The sequence below is a fragment of the Podarcis gaigeae genome (genome assembly GCF_964106915.1).
Source record: "Podarcis gaigeae genome assembly, chromosome: 7".
Classification (NCBI taxonomy): domain Eukaryota; kingdom Metazoa; phylum Chordata; class Lepidosauria; order Squamata; family Lacertidae; genus Podarcis; species Podarcis gaigeae.
In genome coordinates, this window is record NC_139683.1 from 85,062,379 (window position 1) to 85,084,685 (window position 22,307).

Consider the following 22,307-nt stretch of genomic DNA (forward strand, 5'->3'; position numbering starts at 1 on the left):
CTAGATATAGCTGTACAATCTCAATGGGTGAATAAGATAACAGTGTTGACAGGAGGAGTTTAGATTCGCTAGGCACCAGAAAACCATTTGACCAAAAATGATGAGTTCTACCTGGCGTTTAATAGCAGAAAAATTGCAGAATATTGTGGAGTTACACAGTCTTGCTGGCTCCCCTGAGCTTGCGTCTCCATTTCTTGGCTCCTCAAACTTCACTCTACGGGTGGTTGTGCAAAGCATGCTTGGGCAAGCATGCCTAGCTACTATCATCAATGAATTAAATTGACTCTCATTTATGGAGAGAAGCAGTAGGATACAAATGCTTCGACACCCACTCCATTTGCCAACATAGGCACACACTTCTATTTGGCACCTAATCAACAGGTTGTTCTTTTCCATTTCTCCAGGTTAGGATTTGCCATGACATTTTGGCACTCCAGTTTGGCACTTGGCACTAAAGTTCCTTATTCAGTTTTGCAGACAACCTCTCATTTGCTCCTTAACTCTGTCCCTTCTACATTGTGTCCCCTACCTCTGATCACTTCGTATTTCCACTTTGTGTTATGGAAAAATCCCTCTCACCTCTAGACAAGGCGTCAACCTTGCTCACTTTTTCATCTTAGAGAACTTCCTTCCTCATGAAGCCTCACCTTTAAGTTAAAGTACTTAGGACACCAAATCGGTCCATTTGCAGACTGATTTCTAAGACATGTTCATGAATATACCAAATATACCAGAGATGTTCATGAATTGCCAAATATACTATTTAAAGAATTGCCTTCATATGCAGCACTAAGAAGTTATGCCAAAACAAATTGCATGGGAGTCTAAACGTTTGCAGAAGCCCCGTCACAGCTCCTGAAGCCTCAGAAAAGACGAAAGTAGTATCTTAGAACTGTATATTTTACAAAAAAGTGAAATACACTAAATAGAGAACTTTAGTCCCAACCATGCCCACCTGTAATTTAGGTGGTATTTTCTTCATAGTACGATCCCAAAATAGTGAAAATATTGTCCCACTTCAAAGCATTATTATAGAGCATGACTTGGTCATTGTGCTCCCAGAAGCCACTGCACATTGTGCTCCGCCACAACTTCCTGGTTTGAAACAAACCACGGTTTGCCATTACATCTGAATCGAACAAACTATGGTTTGCTTTTTTAGAAAGGCAGAACCCACCTTCAAACCATTGTTTCTAACTCTGGTTTAGAGGCAAGCTATGATTTGCACAGGCCACAGTTGGTGCAGTTTGGATGCCACAGCATAGTGCTATGAATCAGGAAATCAAGGAGGAAGGTGGAGCATGCCATTTGGTCCTGAGCCTAGGGCCACATGACCCAGAAAAACTGTCTGTGGACAAACGCTGGCTCCCTCGGCCTATAAAGCGAGTTGAGTGCTGCAACCCCAGTTGTTCGCGACTGGTCTTAACTGTCAGGGGTCCTTTACCTTTTTAACATTGGACAAGTGCTTTAAACAAGTGTGGCAAAACATCTTGGAAGATTTTCAGTTTCATATATGTGCCTACCTCACGTTCCAGATAGGATTTAAGGCATTCTGTTTCATTTAAGAGTGTAACACTGCATTTGCCTCTAAAAAAAGAAAGAAAAATAAGATGAGAAAAAAGGGCATTTGGAATGCCACATTACGTAAAATACAAATATGTTCTTAGGTTTATTAAAAACCATTACACAAAAAATCTAATTATTCAGTCCACACCTAATATGAGTGGCTGGTAAGGATTCCAGCTGACGTGAGAGAAACAGTTCTCGGTGTCGCAGTTGATGCTTCTGTTTCTCTGGTAAATCAATCTTTTCTGGGTTTTCCATCTCTTCTTCCATTTCTCCTAGTTGAAGATGAAATAACATTAATCTGTGAAGATGGTCGAAATAGTACTTCAATGCACTGCCAGATGCAATTTTTACATTTAAATTTAACTACCCAGCATAACATCAGATCATTCTTCTAACAGAACACTGCTATATGGCCAACTTTATTTTTTTTAAAGATGCAACCCTGTTATATCCTGCTTCAGGTCATGATTTGCATGTACATGCTAGGGATGCAAAGAAAACAGAATTAGTGAACTCAGTGCATAATTTGTGAACCACCTTGGTCTCATGGTTACTGGGCTAGGACATGCCCAAAAGGTTGATGTCATTCACTACACCAGAGGAGGCATCAGATGTTGACATAATCCAGCAGCTGCTAAGGCCTAGAGCCGAACCACTTTCAACAGAAATCCTATTTCACCACTTTTTCTAGGACTTATTGAAAGCATAGTAGTTGCCTACAGCTTCATTGCAGCTGCTGTGGCACCAAGCTGACAGACATGCAGACACTGTGACAGATCTATGCATGCACAGTCTAACCCCATGCAAGTTTACTCAGAAGCAAGTCCTGTCAGTTTAGCAGGAATATGGAAATTGAGATGGGTATAACCTATCAAAAGGAATAAGACCAAACAGGAAGGGAGGAGTAGCATTATATGTAAAGGATGTGAAGAGATCTAAGACTTGGAGCATGGAAGGCAGACTGAGAGCATAACGGTGAACATTTCAGAAGAGAGAAACAACAGTGACATTACTGTAGGTGTCTGCTATAGACCACCAAGACAGACTGAAGGTTTGGATGATGTCTTCCTAGAGCAGATTACCAAGCATTCAAAAAGGAGATACATATTAGTAATGGGGGACTTCAACTTGCCCATGATCTGTTGGAACTCAACTCTGCCAAGAATGTAGGGTCTGACAAATTCCTCCATTGTCTCATTGACAATTTCATTTCCCGAGGGTTGAAGAAGCAACAAGGGGATCATCTATCTTGGACCTGGTCCTCATCAACAGAGAAGAACTGATTGATGAAGAGGAAGTGCTGGAAGCCTTGGGAGAAAGTGATAATGTTCTCCTGGGTCTCATGATACAAAGCCAAGGGAAAGCTGAGGGTAGTCAGATATGCACTCTGGACTTTAAGGCCGATTTCAGAAAGCTTAAGGAACGGAAGACACAAGATTTACCCACACTGGAGGAATGGCACACGCAGTTGATGGACTACATGGAACTGGCCGAAATGACTGGCAGAATCCGAGACTTGGGAGAAGAAACATTCGAGGAGGATTGGAGAAAATTTAAAGACTATTTGGAAAAACATTATAAGTTGTATGAATGTTAAAAAACGCACCTTTTAGGAAATTCTAGCTTCAGTAATGTTAAATTAAAGAAATGGAAATTAAGGTACAAGGAGTCAGAGATAGAATAATGAAACAACTTTATTGTGTTAAAATGAAAACGTACATGATTTGGGCCATAATATATTTGAAATTGGGTAACATGATAAAAAGGAAGATACAATAAGTATTGAAACAAGTTAACAAATTGCAGACGTTATGCATCACAGAGAATGCAGGGTTGGGAGGACGTGGGGAAGTCCAACAGATTTGGAAAAAAGAGTAAGAAAAATTTGTAACTTTCTTTTTCTACTTTTATAATATGCTCTTTATTCTTTTTTCTGTATTTCATAAAACTAATAAAAAATATTATAAAAAAAACAAAACAGAAAGCTTAAGGAACTACTGGGTGAGATCCCATAGTCAGAAATACTGAAAGAGAAGGAAGTACAAGATGGATGGGGATTTCTTAAAGGTGAAATGTTGAAGGCACAAACACAGAAAATTCCAACAAGAAAGAAAAATGGGAGGCATCTAAAAACTGGTGTGGCTGCATAAGGAGTTCACAGATGAGCTGAGAGTTAAGAATGCAATATATAAGAAATGGAAGAAAGGAAAAATCACAAAGGAGGAGTATATGCAAGTAGCCAACAGTTGCAGGGGGAATGTCAGGTAGGCCAAAACTCAGGATGAACTCTGACTTGCAACAGAAGTTAAAAACAAAGGTTTCTTCACCTATATTCGAAGCAGGATGAAGAACAAGCAAGTAGCAGGTCCTCTGTAGTGGAGTAGTGGAAAAGGCAAAGAAATGCTATTGGGTAACAGATAACTGCTCAACACCTACTTTGCCTCTGTCTTCACCCAAAAGGAAAGCAATGCCCATCTGGTGATAACAGAATAAATGATGGAAGGAAGGAGCTGCAGCCCAAGACAGGAATAGAGGTGGTAAGAGAACACCCAGCTACTTTAAATGAATTCAATTCTCCAAGGCCTAATGAGCTGCACCCAAGGGAGCTTGCGGATGTAATCTCAGAGTCTCTGAGAGAACCCCCAGGATGGTACATGAGGAGTGGGGAGGGGGGAATCATTCTGTCTGGCATGCTTAAACATTTGTGCAGACGAAACAATTGGAAGAGCACAACACTGCGTTCCATCTAGCAGCTCCCTTTAGCATGTTATTTAAAACTAAGTCAACAGTTTATCATTTAAGTTAATAATATAGAAAGCTTACTTGCATGTTTGTCAGCCAGTACAATTAATGTGCTTGAGATGTCCCTCCGTCTATAGAAACACACCACTTTTGCTTCTACGTTTCCATTGGCTGTCTGTCATAGTGAGCAAAATAATAAAAAAAATTTAATTTCAGGTGAGAAGCTTAAATGGTAGGTATTTAAATGTGGCTTAAATGGTATATATATATAAATGCTTTATTACTAACTACACCACAGAACACCAATACTAAAAACCAAAATGAAGCAGAACGCAAATTTTATAATACTCAATTTATAATGTACTTAGCAACCAAATGATTTCATTTTGATTATTTTTCTTTGCATATTAGTACACACGATCATTAGTGAGTGAAGAAAAAAGGTCTGATGTAATATTCTCAACATCAAACTATATTCTGCTACTATAGATCTTAAGTCAATTTTCGAATAAAAACCTAGAGATCAGCTCTGGGGGAAATCAGACACATTAACTTCAACCTGATCTGGACAGTTATAGCCTTCCTATAGTTATTCATGCTGTCCGGTAACCTCTTGTTTTGGTTGCTTCAATTACTCATTTCGATTAATCATTATGAAATTATAAAAGGCACTAAGAATCACACAAATGGCCAGTTTTCAATGAAATTGATATAATATTTATACTATGTATATCATTGTACAGGGCTATTTATAGGACTGTCTATGAACAGGTTTTACTTAAAGCAAGCTTTTGTCATATATCTGAGTCGGCACTATGGACTTTTTATATTTATGCAATTATTTCATACTCAATTTTAAAATTCTATTACATTATCTTAATGCCCAACTATAACCATATACAACTATAGCTGTTCGTATTCCTACAAGGGAAACTGAGCAGCACGTCCAAGTGAAATGAATGGGAAACATTTTTAAATGTGGCAGACACTTTCACTTCAAAATAGGACAATGCATACTCCCAAAGCAGCTGCAAAGTTATTTGCATGTTTCTTGCATGACTGATGTCCAGAAGATTTTGGATTTCAGGACAATCCCACCACATGGGGAGGTATGTGCTGTGGAGACGCAGCCTCTCCAGCATTTTGGTGAGGCTCCTGAGCATATCAGCACTAGTTTCCTTTGTGTTAGGTACAATCTGAGTTCTTTGCTTTAAGTTGGGATGGATTTAACCCTTTAAATGTGGTTTAGACCACATTCTAGTCCACTGGGTGGGGTCTATGTGATCCTCCCATTTTTTTTCGATTATGTTGATGGGTTTTGTGGGATTTTGGAGCAGTATTTTGTATATTGTGGATACCATCCCCTTGCTGTGTCCCTTTGTTGTTAGGAGGAGGTTTTCAAAGATTGTCATGGGCCTAGCTGCTGCTGACTTCACAACTGCAGGCATGTCCAAAGTCCATTTTGGGGGCCTAATCCAGCCCGCCAGTCAGTTTAATCCGGCCTCTGTGGCAGTTTATTTCCTAGGGTAGAATCCCAAAAAAACCTCAACAACTTCAATCCTAAAAAAAGGTTAACAACAACTTTGGTTGGCCCCCATGGCCCTTCACTTCATCAAATCTGGCCCTCTTTGAAAAAAGTTTGGACACCACTGCCCTACTGTATTGTTTAAGAAGGTGTGTAATTGGTGGTGTGTTAGCCAGGGTGTTGGGTGTCCCCTAGTTTGTCTTGTATTTCTTGTGTCAATGTGGGTTTGTTATTTTTGTAAAAGTCTGCTAGACGGCATAAGCCTTTGGCTTGCCAGGTTTTTATCTGGACGTTTTGTGCTGTGTGGTAGAATAGTGCGTGGTGAGCTAGGGGGATTAGTGGGGATGGGTTAGAGCAGTTTTCCTGCTTCTTCCTTCCATGTAAATTCTATCACTTTACAAAAAGGGAATTGAGAGTTAGCTGAAAATTATAAAAACTGGTAGCAGAACTAGCAAGTACCGCCAATACCTTCAAAAGTCACTGAGTGCACTGATATATTTTTTACCTTATTGAGTTCTTCTATTCTCCTTATCAAATATGGATTACTTGAAGAGTTTTCAAAGTAGACATAATCTGGGGAGGGGGGAAAAAACCAATCTTGAAGTACAAGTTTTAGACACCTAAAGCTTATAAATAAGAAAAAATGACTACATTTTTTTTACCCACCCCCTCCCAGCGACACACATTCACACCACCTTTAAAGATGGCTTGTTTGTGCCATCATCAAATGCAGTGATATCCTCCCCACTCCCAATACTTATGCATCACTCACTCCCCATGGGCTCAGGCAGTTATGACACATCAAATCCATTCCAGCCCATAAAGGTAAAGGTAAAGGGACCCCTGACCATTAGGTCCAGTCGTGACCGACTCTGGGGTTGTGGCACTCTTATTACTTTATTGGCCGAGGGAGCCGGCGTACAGCTTCCAGGTCATGTGGCCAGCATGACTAAGCCGCTTCTGGAGAACCAAAGCAGCGCACGGAAACACCGTTTACCTTCCCGCCGGAGAGGTACCTATTTATCTACTTGCACTTTGACATGCTTTCGAACTGCTAGGTTGGCAGGAGCAGGGACCGTTCAACGGGAGCTCACCCCATCGTGGGGATTCGAACTGCCGACCTTCTGATCGGCAAGTCCTAGGCTCTGTGGTTTAATCCTTCTCAAATTGCTCCCGCACTCATCAATTCTGGTCTACAGGGAACTTAGCTTGGACCTGCCCACTTCTGGTCCTCCCACAATAGTTACGCAGCGATATCACACTTGAGAGAAACAGCAGCCAGTCTGCATGAATGCTATGACAGCAAAGGAGGATTCAAAATTCCACCCTTCTCACTCAGACGGACACTTTTGCCCATTTGCCAGGACAAAAACCATTGTTGGCAGAGAACAACTCAGCATAAATCGTTTTTTTAATAAATAAAAAACCTGCTGCAGATTGCTTTTGCATACTGCTATGGGAATATCATTGACAGACCATATAAAAACACTTATAATAAATAATAATAACCCATACAGATGTGTGGGTTTTAGAGGATGATTCCAGGAATGGATCGAAAGGTGAGAGATTAAATTACCATATTTTTCCATCTATAAGATGCCCCCACGCATAAGACACCCCATATTTTGGGGGCAACAACCAATCGCCAGTCCGTCCTAGGCACTATCCGTGTATAAGACGCCCACTGAGTTTTGACATATTTTTTTGGGGGGGGGACCTAGTCTTATACACGGAAAAATACAGTAGTTTGTGAACAAGGATTAAGGGGAGAGGGGAGATTTAAAAGAGAAGGGAGGGAACTCCTGAAGGGTTCTGCCAACCTTTGAGAATACAGTGAGCTCCTCCCCTGCTTCCCTTTTAAAACTAATCCCACTGCCATCTCAAACGCAGGGTGGTATGGAGTTGGTGTGAGAGACTCCCCAAAGCCTTTGCAAATCTGTCCCTCTTTGAGATGACAGCAAGATCAGGCTTCAAAAGAAGACTGCCCTTTGAGAGCATTGCCTGCACACCAGACTTTTCCCTCTGGCAAAAATTGTCCCGTCGCCGCATTTTACAGGGGTGGAGCGAATTTTTGAAAGCTGTTTGCAAAAGGTGTATTTTGCCAACAACAGCTACTTGCAATGTTTTCAAAAGACAACTTTATTTCTCCCCTCCTCATTGGTTCCTCAACCCTGGTTTAAACAAACCATGAGCAGTAAGCCAGATATAAACCAATAAATTTATCAATTTGCAATAAAAGGGTCTTTTTTTAAAGGAATGTCATCATTTTCTAAAGTTTCTTTACGTATTTGATGTAAAGACATGCCACGTGCCTAGTGGCAGCTCATGCATCCATGTTACAAGAAAAGATTCACCTGTGAAAACATTCACCTGTGAAAAGGAACTAGGAGTCTTGGTTGACCACAAACTTGACATGAGCCAACAGTGTGACGCGGCAGCTAAAAAAGCCAATGCAATTCTGGGCTGCATCAATAGGAGTATTGCATCTAGATCAAGGGAAGCAATAGTGCCACTGTATTCTGCTCTGGTCAGACCTCACCTGGAGTACTCTGTCCAGTTCTGGGCACCACAGTTCAAGAAGGACACTGACAAACTGGAACGTGTCCAGAGGAGGGCAACCAAAATGGTCAAAGGCCTGGAAATGATGCCTTATGAGGAACGGCTAAGGGAGCTGGGCATGTTTAGCCTGGAGAAGAGGAGCTTAAGGGGTGATATGATAGCCATGTTCAAATATATAAAAGGATGTCACATAGAGGAGGGAGAAAGGTTGTTTTCTGCTGCTCCAGAGAAGCGGATACGGAGCAATGGTTCCAAACTACAAGAAAGAAGATTCCACCTAAACATTAGGAAGAACTTCCTGACAGTAAGAGCTGTTCGACAGTGGAATTTGCTGCCAAGGAGTGTGGTGGAGTCTCCTTCTTTGGAGGTCTTTAAGCAGAGGCTTGAAAACCATATGTCAGGAGTGCTCTGATGGTGTTTCCTGCTTGGCAGGGGGTTGGACTCGATGGCCCTTGTGGTCTCTTCCAACACTATGATTCTATGTGACCGTAATGCCCAAGAGCCTAACGGTCAATGCTATAATTCCATGGAAACTGGCTATAATAGACATCAAAACCACTGGCATGTATTCAATTGCAGGACAAACTACACAGAACATTCCTGCAGTGTGCACATATCTAACACTGGCACATACTAAGGGGTATCAAAAGTTTACAAATTGCCACAAAGATTACATTAAGAGCACTAACATGCAATGAAAAGGAAAAGTTGCCAGGGTGGGGAGGTTTATACGCTAGTGACTTAAGCATTCTTTCAAGCAGTAAATAATAAAGGACAACAGAACAATTTAAGCAGGAGATAAGAATGCTGTAGAACACAATGGTAAATTAAGAAAATAATGTGCGAGGTGCCCAAAAGGTTTCAAAAAGCTGCATACCCCTTCAGATGTCCAACCTGCTGTTTGACTATAATGTTAATTACTCCATTCTAAATCATTTAGCTCATTCTGGTCACTTATGCATCAGAAAGTCCCAACCAAAAGCTTACAAAACCAGGCGATCAGTGTCACGGCCCTATCCTTAGGCAAAATGAGGCAACCACCTCAGGTAGCATATACCAACAGGAAGCCCCCCCCCAAAAAAAAAATCTTTGTGTGGTAGGTGGCCTCTGCTGCCACATCTGAAACTGCCCTTAGGTGCAGTTAGAGATGGGAAGGCCTGGGGAAAAAACTGGGGGGAAATGGGGGGAACCATTTTTTTCAGTTTTTCCCCAAAGCTGTTTGGGGGGGGAAACAGGAAAAAACCATGCAGTAGTGTTGTCAGTGTTGAAGTCATGTTCAGCTACCAGTCAGGTCAGCTTTTGTGACTAGAATGGGAAAGTTGCCATCTTGTCCTTTGCCTCAGGCAGCAAAATGTTTTGGGACAGCCCTGCAAGCAAGCAACAAATCGGTTTTGTGCAGCTTTTGAAGCAATCCTCTACTCTGCAGTGTATGAGATCCCTGCATAAAGAAGTTGCTGTGTTTGTTTGCTGTGCTTATATATTCTTATTTTTAGATGTATTTTTAGTTTTAGATTTTATGATTTATGTGGAAATTGTTTTCCATTTGGTTGCATACCTTTTGATGTGTTTTGTTTATTGTTCATGATTTTTGTTATGCTGGTAATTATGTAAATCTTGTCATGTTGTAAGCCGCCTTGAGCATTGTTTTAACTATGGAAAGGCAGCATAGAAATAAAATGATGTTGATGATATAGCTTGTGGTTTTATAAAGAATTAGCCATAAGAGAAATGGAGAAGTTTAAATTAATTTTTCTAAATTAATTTCCTCCGGGAGTGCTGATCCATAAAAAAAAACTTGTTACTACAGTATGAACTTATTTAACTTGGTGTGTTTTAGATGCAGTAATACCTCTACGAACCTTCACCCCGTTGACTGTCCATTTCAGCGAACGTCCGCAGCAAATCCACAAGTACCAGAATAGGTTACTTCCAGGTTTGCCGCTCGCGCATGTGCAGAAGCACTAAATCGCACTTCGCGCATGCGCAGAGCAGCGCTTTGTTGACCATCCCTTTCGTTGAGTGTCCAGGGCTCCGGAACAGATCCTGGACTCGAAACAAGGTACCACTGTACATGTACAAGATACAGAGAGATGACCTTCAGAGAAAGATATGACAATGGCTGCGGCTAGCCTGACGCACTATCAAGGCTTAAACTTCCAGATTCAACCATTGGAATGCTCTCTTGTACCTGCAACCTCATCATACAAAACGCTCTCAAGATAACCCATGTTCTGCTAGAATAGACAGGTCAACAAATGGACCAAAGCTGCAATCCTAACTGCACCTACTCAGAAGTAACTCCTATGGAATTCTCTCAGGTAAATGCAGGAATCTGAGCACAAAGGAAATCAGAAGAAGACAGTGGGTACCTGAAATACTGTCAATTTGTTCCTGACCAGACCATTAGCGTGCTGTAAAGCAATTGTCCTCACAGTAAGGACTGGAGGACTGGTGAGAGACCAAAAATTTTAATCTGTCTAGTGCTGGAAAGTTAGAAAGAAATCAGGAATCATTATTCATAGATGTGGTGTTTATGGTGGTGTTAGCTGTGAGAGTAAATAGTTTTCAACTTATATGTACTGAGTAAAGTGTTCTTTTGAAACAGGGCTGCCTGGCTGTCTCTGGGAGCAAGATAAAAGATCCACAGACATCCACATGAAATCATGCCTTTGATGGGTAAGGTGACTTTCTGCGGAAAATGTCTAGCTGTCTGTCAACCAGTCAGCCCCACACCTGCAATATGGGGATAATAATACTGTCAGAACTGTATTACTGGTCATGGATATAAAGTTATTTAACCAAATTTATATACCACTTACTTGAGAGAGGGGACGCGGGTGGCGCTGTGGGTAAAAGCCTCAGCGCCTAGGGCTTGCCGATCGAAAGGTCGGCGGTTCGAATCCCTGCGGCGGGGTGCGCTCCCGTTGCTCAGTCCCAGCGCCTGCCAACCTAGCAGTTCGAAAGCACCCTCGGGTGCAAGTAGATAAATAGGGACCGCTTTCTAGCGGGAAGGTAAACGGCGTTTCCGTGTGCGGCTCTGGCTCGCCAGAGCAGCGATGTCACACTGGCCACGTGACCCAGAAGTGTCTCCGGACAGCGCTGGCCCCTGGCCTCTTGAGTGAGATGGGCGCACAACCCCAGAGTCTGGCAAGACTGGCCCGTACGGGCAGGGGTACCTTTACCTTTACCTTTACTTGAGAGAAAGCCTCTAAGCAGTATACAAAGAATAATCTAAAATATTCATCACAGATAGCAATAAAAACCAAATTTATTACAAATTGACATAAAACTTTATCAGAATATTGAGTGTTGAAAATTACATGCCTAAGTAGAACCTGGAACCACCCAAAAGAGTGTATAAATTCTAACTACTAATTCTAAATGCACTCCCCTCTTTGTTCAAAGTATTACAGTCACCTTACAAATCTTAGACAAAGGAACTTTATTTTACTTATCTATTTAAAGCATTTTTATCCCACTACACATCTGAGAAGTTTCCCAGAGCATCTTACAGATTAATAAAAAAAAGCCCCTGTCCTCAATCTTACAATCCAAAAGACACTCATAAAAGGAAAAAGGGATGGGGTGGGAGTAAGAAAAAAGTAAACTCAGGTACTAGTTACAGAGTTCTATATACCAGAATTCATTTATTCTTCTATTTCCTCACTATCATCCAAAGGTCTGGGAGAGGAGGAATATTTGTGCCTGGTGTCTAAAGTTACGTAACAAAAGCACCAGATGAGTCTCCCTGGGAGAGCATTCCATAAACAGAAAGCCAGCACAAAAAGGCCCATTCTCATGTCCACCTTCTGGACCTCTTGTGGAGGAGGAGAAAGAAAGGTCTCAGATGATGATTGCAGAGTCCAGTTTGGTTTATAGCAGTCCCTGAGGTATTCCAGTGCTGAACCATTTAAGGCTTTATAGATCAGAACCAGCACTTTGAATTGGGCTTGGAGCCGGAGTCAGGCCAGGTTTGGTGTTATATGCTCAAACCGTCTTGCCCTGGGAGCAACCTGGTCATTGAATCCTGCACCAGGTGACGTTTCTGAACCATCTTCAGAGACAGTTCCACTTCTAATGTGTTGCAGTAATCCAGAGCATAGACAATGGAAGTTAGGTTATCCCTGTCCAGAAAGGGGTGAAGCTTTGAAATCAGCCAATTGAGGCCTCCTCCTCCTTCTTCTTCTCCTTCTTCTTCTTTCTTCCCTGCCCATCTGACTGGGTTTCCCCAGCCACCACATCTTCCAACTATATAGGAGTATGTTGTTGTTGTTTAGTCGTTTAGTTGTGTCCCACTCTTCGTGACCCCCTGGACCAGAGCACGCCAGGCACTTCTGTCTTCCACTGCCTCCCGCAGTTTGGTCAAACTCATGCTGGTAGCTTCCAGAACACTGTCCAACCATCTCGTCCTCTGTCATCCCCATCTCCTTGTGCCCTCCATCTTTCCCAACATCAGGGTCTTTTCCAGGGAGTCTTCTCTTCTCATGAGGTGGCCAAAGTATTGGAGCCTCAGCTTCACGGTCTGTCCTTCCAGTGAGCACTCAGGGCTGATTCCCTTCAAAATGAATAGGTTTGATCTTCTTGCAGTCCATGGGACTCTCAAGAGTCTCCTCCAGCACCAGAATTCAAAAGCATCAATCCTTTGGCGATCAGCATTTTTTAAGGTCCAGCTCTCACTTCCATACATCACTACTGGGAAAATCATAGCGAACTATACGGACCTTTGTCGGCAAGGTGATGTCTCTACTTTTTAAGATGCTGTCTGGGTTTGTCATTGCTTTTCTCCCAAGAAGTAGGTGTCTTTTAATTTCGTGGCTGCTGTCACCATCTGCAGTGATCATATAGGAGTATAGCTTTGCCAAATGCTTGGAGGAAGGTGAGGTGATTGCCTTGTTCTTGTGGAACACACATCAAAAAATGCACATCTCAGCTGAAGTGACTGAACATGAGAGAAGAGACTTTTAAGTGCTTGCTCATGCACCTGGTCTACTCCACAAGCTGTCATTGCAACACAAAGAAAAATGTCATCAAGAAAATGTCTGAAAGTTTGAAAGACAAAAACAGGGACTGGGGAGATACACTGAAGGCAGGACCTTCTTGGTGGTAGCACTGCTATTGTGGAACTCACTCTACAGCAGATCTTTCAAAGCCCCCTCCCTCGTGGTTTTTAAGTATGGTCTTCAAAAGACCTTTTGGCTGTCTTCTTTTTCTATTTTAAACAGCTGTTTTTACTGCAATTGTTTTCTATCCTGAATTTTTATTGCTTTGCGTTGCATTTATAGTAGCTTAATATTCTAAGTCACCTTGTGAAGGCTTTTAGCTTTGAAGTCCAGGGCAGAAGCACCTGAATAAATAAAGCACATGCTACAATTACTCTGCAGTAAACACATTTGTCGGGGAATCCTGAACTTTATTCATCTGCATTCCTCTTAATGGCAACAATTTACATGGGGTGATTTCACCAGTATATCATTTTTTTATTATTTATTAAATTTATATATCAAGTTTCAATTGGGAATCACAGGGCGGTTTACAGTGTAGAAACACAAAAATGTGTGACGTAATAGCAAGCAAAGCAATAACCCTCATACACATACAGAAAATCACACAGTTTAAAAGGCCATAGTTTGTTTAATTAGCTAAGGCCTGGGAGAAGAGGAATGTTTTTGCCTCGTGCTTAAAAGTTTTATTTATATTATTTATTTATTTATTTAAATATTTATATACTGCTGTATCATAAAAATATATATCACAGCAGTTTACAACAGTATAAAAACATGAACCCAAACAACAGCATCATAAGAAGTTAAAAAGAGAAGTTTAAATGTAAAAGAAATTAAATAGACCATGGGGGGTGCTCTTAACTGCCAGCATAGGACTGGAGGACCGGAAAGCTTTCAACAGACATAAACTGGCACAGAAGGTGCCTACTGAATCTATATTGGCAGGGCATTCCACAGAAATGGACCAAAGACTTGATTTCTCGTTGTCAAATGAGCCTCACCACTTCACCCAAGATGCTCCTGCAGGTGATCTCCGTGGTCAACCTGGAATATAAAGGTTCAGGAGATCCCTAACATATTCTGGGCCCAAGTTGTCCAAGGCTTTGAAAATCAAAACAAGAACCCTGGACCTGGCTTGGCAACACGTTGGCAGCCCATGCAGCTTTTTTAACAATGGTGTCACACGTTCTTGACCAAAAGTCCCAACAGCATTCTGGCTGCAGCATTCCAAACCAGACCCAAGGGTAGCCCCACACAGACATCATTACAGTAATCTAGCCTGGAGGCTACCAATGTATGAGCTACAGTGGTCAGACTATCCCTGTCAGAGAACAGCCATAGTTGGGTGAACCACGGGAAGCTGGTAAAAGGTCTCCTAACCACAGAGGACACTTGGGCCTTTAGTGACAAAGATGTCTCCAGAAGTACCCCCAAGCTATGCTCTTGCTTCTTCAGAGGGAGTGCAACTTCATCCGAAACAGGTACCGTATTTTTTGCACCATAACACTCACTTTTTTCCTCCTAGAAAGTAAGGGGAAATGTCTGTGCGTGTTATGGAGCGAATGGCTGTGGGTGGCGGAGGGGATCTGCTGCCGTTGTGAGCAGAGGATCCATGGTTCCCCTTCCTTCCCTCCTCCGTGGCTCGCTTTGAAACAGCAAAGAGGGAGAAGAGCTGCGGAGTGGGGAGGAGAGAGGGACAGAGAGCCTGCTTCTTTAAAGGAGCAAAGTGGGAGGTGGAGAGGAGCCTTCTCCTCTTATACCCCTCTTCTGCATTATTAGCAGCATCCTTCTCCACACACCCTACGCGTGTTCCTTGTCCCTTGAGTGCTTTTCCTTCGTTCCCCACTTAAAACGTGATTACAAAGCACGGATCCACATGGATCCTCAGGATTTTTGCACCGGGTCACCCCAAATTCACCATCAGATCACATTGCATGTCCATGGCTACATCTTGCACCCAAAAAATCACGCACCCACTGTTGCCTGGGGCCGCAGTGGTGCAAAAACGTGGTTACAAAGCATGGATCCAACATGGATCCTCAGGATTTTTGCATTGGGCTACTCCAAACTCACTGTCAGATCACATGTCTGTGGCCACAGCATGAACCACAAAAATCATATATCCACTGTTTCGTTCAGATTTTTTTTTTCTTGTTTTCCTCCTCTAAAAACTACGTGCGTGTTATGGTCTGGTGCGTGTTATAGAACGAAAAATACGGTAACTTGCCAATTGCCCAAACATGGGAACCACCCACCCAAAGAGCCTGTCTTCCCAAGATTCAAGCACAGTTCATTGGTCCTCATCCAGTCCATCACTGCATCTAGACCCACAGCTTCCACAGTGTCTCCTGATGTGGTTGTTACGGAGAAGTAGTGTTGCATGTCATCAGCATACTGGTGACACCTGCCTCCAAAACTCCTAAGGACTACACGCAACAGCTTCATACAGATATTAAATAGCTCTGGAAAGAAAACAGAACCCTACAGAACCCCACAGCACGAATGCCAGGGGGCCAAGGAACACTCACCAATGCACCTCTCTGGAAACCGCCTTGAAGACAGGGACAGAACCACTGTAAAACAGTGCCTCAGATACTCATCTCACGAAGTCAATGCAGGAGGATACCATGGTCGATGGTATCAAAAGTCACTGAGAGATCAAGCAGAAGTAACAGAGTTGCACTCCCCTTGTCCCTCTCACGATAAAGGTCATCCAAGGCTGTTTCAGTTCCAAAACCAGGTTTGAACCCAGGCTGTGGATTATTATTAATAATAATAATAATAATAATAATAATAATACCCTGCCCATCTGGCTGGGCTTCCCCAGCCACTCTGGGCGGCTTCCAACAAAATACTAAAATAGAGAAATCCATCAAACATTAAAAGCTTCCCTAAACAGGGCTGCCTTCAGATGTCTTCTAAAAGTCTGGTAGTTGTTGTTCTCTTTGACATCTGGTGGGAGGGCGTTCCACAGGGTAGGTGCCACTACCGAGAAGGCCCTCAGCACTGGACCTCAGTGTCCAGGTAGAACGATTGGGGTGGAGATAATCAGTCTCTTCCAGGAATACCTGGTGTTGCTCTGCAACTACCCTCTCCACCAGCTTTGCCAAGAAAGGGGTGTTGGCGACTGGTCTATAGTTGTTACTCTGTTGGGTCTAGGGTGGGATAGTTGAGCAGCAGTCACAGATTCAGCTACCTGACCCTGGATAGCTTTAATAAACCAGAATGGACAAGGATCTGATGAGCAGGTGATCAAGCACATCACTTAAAGTATTCTGTCCACATCTTCAGCCCACATCAACTGGAAATGATCTCACAACACCAGACTCGACATTGCATTGGACATCTCAGCTGTCCAATCTCAGCTGGTACTGTTACAATAGTAAAGGTAAAGGTACCCCTGCCCATACGGGCCAGTCTTGACAGACTCTGGGGTTGTGCGCCCATCTCACTCAAGAGGCCAGGGGCCAGCGCTGTCCGGAGACACTTCCGGGTCACGTGGCCAGCGTGACATCGCTGCTCTGGCGAGCCAGAGCCGCACACGGAACGCCGTTTACCTTCCCGCTGGTAAGCGGTCCCTATTTATCTACTTGCACCCGGAGGTGCTTTCGAACTGCTAGGTTGGCAGGCGCTGGGACCGAGCAGCGGGAGCGCACCCCGCTGCAGGGATTCGAACCGCCGACCTTTCGATCGGCAAGTCCTAGGTGCTGAGGCTTTAACCCACAGCGCCACCTGCGTCCCACTGTTACAATAGCAGCATCTAAATCACTGCAGAACCGAGCAACTTTATCATTGAAATGTTTAGCCATTCAGTTACAGCTAGTTACTGTGTGCTCCAGATGTTCACCCCCCCAGTCAGGAGTAATCAACCTCTGGACCATCCAGAACAGCTCCAGTGGGTGCCTCCTAGGAGATGCAATGAAGGCAATGAAGTTGGATCTTTTCTCTGTTTAAGGAGAAGTGGAAGGAGTTTGCTCTCCAAACGCAAGCAAGGGGAGGAATCCACAGTGCACATAGCACATACCTGTTAATCTCCTTGACTGCTTCTTCGCAGGATCTCCACCACCCCACCCACATGTTCTCCAATGACTGCTCCTTCACCCAAACTTCACACACACCCTACACAGTTCCATGTTTCAGACATTGTGATATATCACTAAAAAACAATGTTTGGCTGGTGATATATTGCAATGTTGAAAACCAGCTATGGCCCAGCCCTCGTTCTCACCTGCAAGATATATACAAAAATAAGCCAAATGATCTGTTTCCTTGTTATAAAACAAGTTTGGAAGGAGCATAATTTCCCAACTCCTCACTTGATTTACATAATATATAAATCAAGCTGCCAGGATCTGGAGAACTAGAATATGACAAACCTAACTGTGAGCCATGCTGGTAGTGAGGCAGGATATAAATGAATAAAATTAAAGAATCACAATTCAGCAGCATTCCCACTCATACACCCTCAGCAATTACCATAAAACCAACACACTTTTTTGTAATTTTATGTACACCGCTTAGAGATGCTAATAATTAAGTGGCATATAAATACTAAACAAACAAATAAATAAATGCAACAGATTGTCAGAACAGAATGAAAGCAGATAATATGAAAGGAATGAAAGAAGAAAAAAGCAGGATAAGAGTTCCAGCCACATCTACTTTCATTTCTCTACCTGACTGCAAAAAAGCAAGCATCTCAACAGACACTGGGCCATAAGGCAGATCTCATAAGTCAATGTTCTGGCTGCATCCCAAAACAATTTCAAGTCAAGGTCTGCCGCCAGTATGTATTACAGGAAAACTCTTATGCCAACAACAGGTTGATCTCTCACACACCTTCAAATAGATATTCTCTAACTAAGGAAATGACATTTCTTTAAGAAATCTTTTAAAACACAGTTTTTTAAAGAGAAAAAAGTATAAAATTTAACAAACCGCTAATAACTAATCAAAGCAAAAGGTAAACTAACTTTTACTCTGAGTAGATACATTGAAATTAATGGATCCAAATTAGTCATGGCCAATAATTTCAGTGGGTAAAACTTAGTTGAATACCTTGATGTAGAAGCCAGCAGCAGTCAAAATTCTAATTTCTAAAGCACTACCTAAACAGGTGAGCAGCAATATGGCCAGCTTCTTGCAGGGCAATCCCTGCCTTGGTCCCACTACAAAAAAGGCCCTGGATGTTATCTGACTAACTCATACACAGAGCAGACCCATAAAAATCAATGGACTTTTGATGTGTGTAATTTAACCCTGTTTATCTACAGTGGATCTACACAGTGTGTGACTGATGCTGCAGTCCGAACCCCACTTACCTGGGAGAAAACCCCATTGAATTCAACAGGACTAGCTTTTGAGGAGCAACAGGACTAGCTTGGTTAGGCTCCCACTGTTAGTCAGATACCCTTGTCTACAACGCCCACGCATAGGTGGAAAAATAAAACAGGGCTTCAACGATGTCTGGTATGTTCGTGTGGGTGTGGGGAACTTATTGCTAATGTGTAGTTACCCCCCTCCCCAAGGCTGCACTTGTGTGAGCCTTTGCTTCGTGCCCCCTGCTCTGGGGGTCATGCACAACGCTACCAACTCTGCCCCTCACCCAACCTCCTCCAAGAGCCAGAGATGCAGGGCAAGGCTGCCTGCACTTCAACATCAACTTCGTTGGACCTTTCCCAAAGGTGTCACGAGCTTTGAAGACACTCGAACTCAGGACGCAAGGGCGAAACACGCTAAGCGGAAGGCATGCTTGGCAAACCCACACCGTGATCAACTCCTGCCTGGAAACCAATGTCTCCACTGTGGAAGGATGTGTGGATCCAGAACTGGCCTCCACAGTCACTTACGGACTCATTGTTAAAACTGTGTTTATGGATGACCACGAGTGATCGCCAAAGAAGTAGGAAAGCAGGCAATTTGGCGGGTTGTGAAGAGCAGCTGCCTCTGCCTCCCCTGCCATCAAACCCTGAGCACAATACAGTGGTACCTCGGGATACGAACGGGATCCGTTCTGGAGCCCCGTGCACATCCCGAATGGAATATAAGACACGACGGCGTGTCTGTGCGTGCCGTGTTTCGTCGCTTCTGCGCATGAGGTCCTTTTGACCGTCTGCACAGGCGCGAACGGCGAAACCCGGAAGTAACGCGCTCCGTTACTTCCGGGTCGCCGCGGAACGCAACCCGAAAATACTTATCCTGAAATGTATTTATCCCGAGGTATGACTGTATTAGGGACGTGGGTGGTGCTCTGTTCTGACAGAGCCTAGGACTTGCTGATCAGAAGGTCGGCGGTTCGAATCCCCGCGACGGGGTGAGCTCCCGTTGCTCGGTTCCAGCTTCTGCCAACCTAGCAATTCAAAAGCACATCAAAGTGCAAGTAGATCAATAGGTACCACTCTGGCGGGAAGGTAAACGGCATTTCCATACACTGCTCTGGTTTGCCAGAAGTGGCTTAGTCCTGCTGCCCACATGACCCAGAAGCTGTACGCCGGCTCCCTCGGCCAATAAAGCGAGATGAGCGCCGCAACCCCAGAGTCGGCCACGACTTGACCTAATGGTCAGGGGTCCCTTTACCTTTTACCTATGACTGTATTATGGACTGGGGGGTTTGGAGCTCTGCAAGGGCAGGTTGGCAGGCAAGGGAGCCGAGGAGGAGCCAGTGGGGATGCCTTGCAGCTTCCCAGTCGCCTGCTGGCCCCTCTGGCGATGCCCAGGGAAGACGGAGCCTGGTCTTTCTGGACCTACTCCCCGCATTTCTTCACCTTCCCTCTCTAGGCTTGACACGGGCCCTACCCAGAAAGGAAAACCAGCGCGGGCAGGCAGCGTTTCCTTCCCCGCTCTCCCCGGGGTGGCGGAGGTCCCAATCCCTCGCCCCGGCCAGGGGGATGCAAGCGAGGAGCCGGCGCCCCCTCTGGCTGCCTCGCCCTCTCCCTCGGTTCCCCTCGCGGCAGCACCTCGGGAAGCCCCCCACCCCGCCGCCGGCCTCCCTCGAGGGCGCGCCCGCCAGGCCCCGGCGCGAGAGTCGGAGGACCAAGGCGCCGGCCTCACCTCCGACGCGGTACATGTTGGCAGCCATAGCGGCGGCGGCGGAGCGAGGAAGGCCCGGCAGGCGCCGACGGTGATGCTGCTGCCTCCGCTGCTGCCGGTGCCGCCGCTCCCTCGGCTGCTTGCGCTGCCGTCGGCGCCGGATCCTCTGGAAAATGGAGACCGGGGAAGAGGGAGGAGACCAGTCGGGAGGAGGGGGAAGGGGCCTGGGAGGAGCCCGCCGACGCCGCCAGGCCCTCCCCGCCAGGCCGGCTCGGGAAGGCGCTTCGCTGCGAAGAGACCGGGAATGTCGCCTTCGGTTGCCCCCAGCCACCCTTCCGGGTCCTCATGCCGTGGGAAGGGCTTCTTCCCGGGGGGAAAGGGTTCGTGGCCGGCCTTCTTCCGTCTCCCCCGGCAAAAGGCCACTTTGGAAGGCCAAGCCTCCCCCTCTCTCAGTTACTTAGGGGGTCCTGAGGTGGGCTGAGGCCCATTGAAACCCTATGCATTCTCCCGAGGGCCTAGGCAAATGTCCTTGGAACCAGGATGTGTTTTGGAAGATTGCTTGATGTTTCCAAGATGGCCTCGCCCAGGGTTTTTTTTTCTTTAAAAAAATGTTTAGGGTTATTCTCATTTTCCTACTCATATTGAAATACCGCCCCTCAATGAGGCCAAACTTAATAGATTCACAAAATGTTTAGGGGTGTGCGTACCCCTGCGTCCCTCCAGGAAAAAAAGCACTGGCCTTACCTCTGTTTTCCAAAAACAGCCTGGATCGCGACATTTAGCTATTTGATTATTTAATTTCTATACTGCTTAATATGTTTAGAACATCTCTAAGCGGTTTACAAAAAGCTTAAAAAACAGACAACTTGAATATTAAAAAATTACACCGTTGCGTATTGAAAGTGTTCCATTTGGTCTGCATTTAGCCATCGAGCCTTGTTTCTTCAGTTGTGCTTGATTCACAGGAAAGCAGGGGGGTTCAATACATACAGTGGTGCCCCGCAAGACGAATGCCTCGCAAGACGAAAAACTCGCTAGATGAAAGAGTTTTCCGTTTTTGAGGTGCTTCGCAAGACGAATTTCCCTATGGGCTTGCTTTGCAAGACGAAAACGTCTTGCGAGTTCCCCCCTCCTTTTTTTTTCCTTTTTCTTAGCCGCTAATAGCGCTAAGCCGCTAATAGGGGTGCTTTGCAAGACGAAAAAAATGCAAGACGAAGAGACTCGCGGAACGAATTAATTTCGTCTTGCGAGGCACCACTGTAAATGTAAGATGGTGAGTTTGGGCTGGGGTGCAGGGAAGGATTCCATTGGCAAAGGAGCCACGTTTCTGGGTGACTTTACAGGACCCTTAGTCTAAGAAATGAGGTTGCTTTGTGCTGGGGGGGGAAATGGGTGGGTGGTTGAGCCCCCTCCGTCACCTGGCTGGTAGATAGGAGGACAAAGGCCAGAGCTGATGTGTGGATGAGCTGGGCTAAAAGCAGGAAGCAGGCAGAAGCCTGAGACAAAGCCATGCTTGATTTCTGCTGCAATCCGAAGCTGTGCATATACAGTGGTACCTCTGGTTGCGAACAGGATCCGTTCCGGAGCCCCGTTCACATCATGAGCAGAACGCAACCCGCGTCTGCGTGTGTGCAGGTCGCGATTTGCCACTTCTGCGCATGCATGTGACGTCATTCTGAGCGTCTGCGCATGCACGAGTGGCGAAACCCGGAAGTAACCCGTTCAACCTGAATTGAACAGAACAAGAGGTATGACTGTATGGGAGAAGCAAGACCATATGGAGAGTTAAGGCTGTGAGCCCTCCCAGCGTAGGCTCAGGATGTGTATATGTGTGTAAGTAAGCCACATATCCTAAAGGCACTACAGTCTCCACTGCCTTT

The 22,307-nt window shown here is 44.6% G+C and overlaps 1 protein-coding gene across 5 annotated transcripts in view; it reads right to left on the reverse strand.

Moving 5' to 3' along the window:
- MTA1 (metastasis associated 1) overlaps positions 1-21,016 on the reverse strand; it is a 70,262-nt gene extending 49,246 nt beyond the window's left edge. For 2 of the 5 annotated variants that reach the window (XM_083748438.1, XM_083748436.1), the window contains exons 1-6: positions 20,449-21,004; positions 11,063-11,128; positions 6,342-6,409; positions 4,393-4,486; positions 1,715-1,841; positions 1,524-1,587 (exon numbers count right to left, since the gene is read on the reverse strand). In XM_083748438.1, the coding sequence (XP_083604564.1) occupies positions 1,524-1,587; positions 1,715-1,836 (186 nt within the window). In that variant the 5' untranslated portion in view covers positions 1,837-1,841; positions 4,393-4,486; positions 6,342-6,409; positions 11,063-11,128; positions 20,449-21,004. Of the gene's footprint in view, positions 1-1,523; positions 1,588-1,714; positions 1,842-4,392; positions 4,487-6,341; positions 6,410-11,062; positions 11,129-20,448 lie in introns of all 5 variants that reach the window. The other 3 variants (XM_083748437.1, XM_083748435.1, XR_014566671.1) reach the window with 2 other exon arrangements.
- Positions 21,017-22,307: the final 1,291 nt, after the last annotated feature.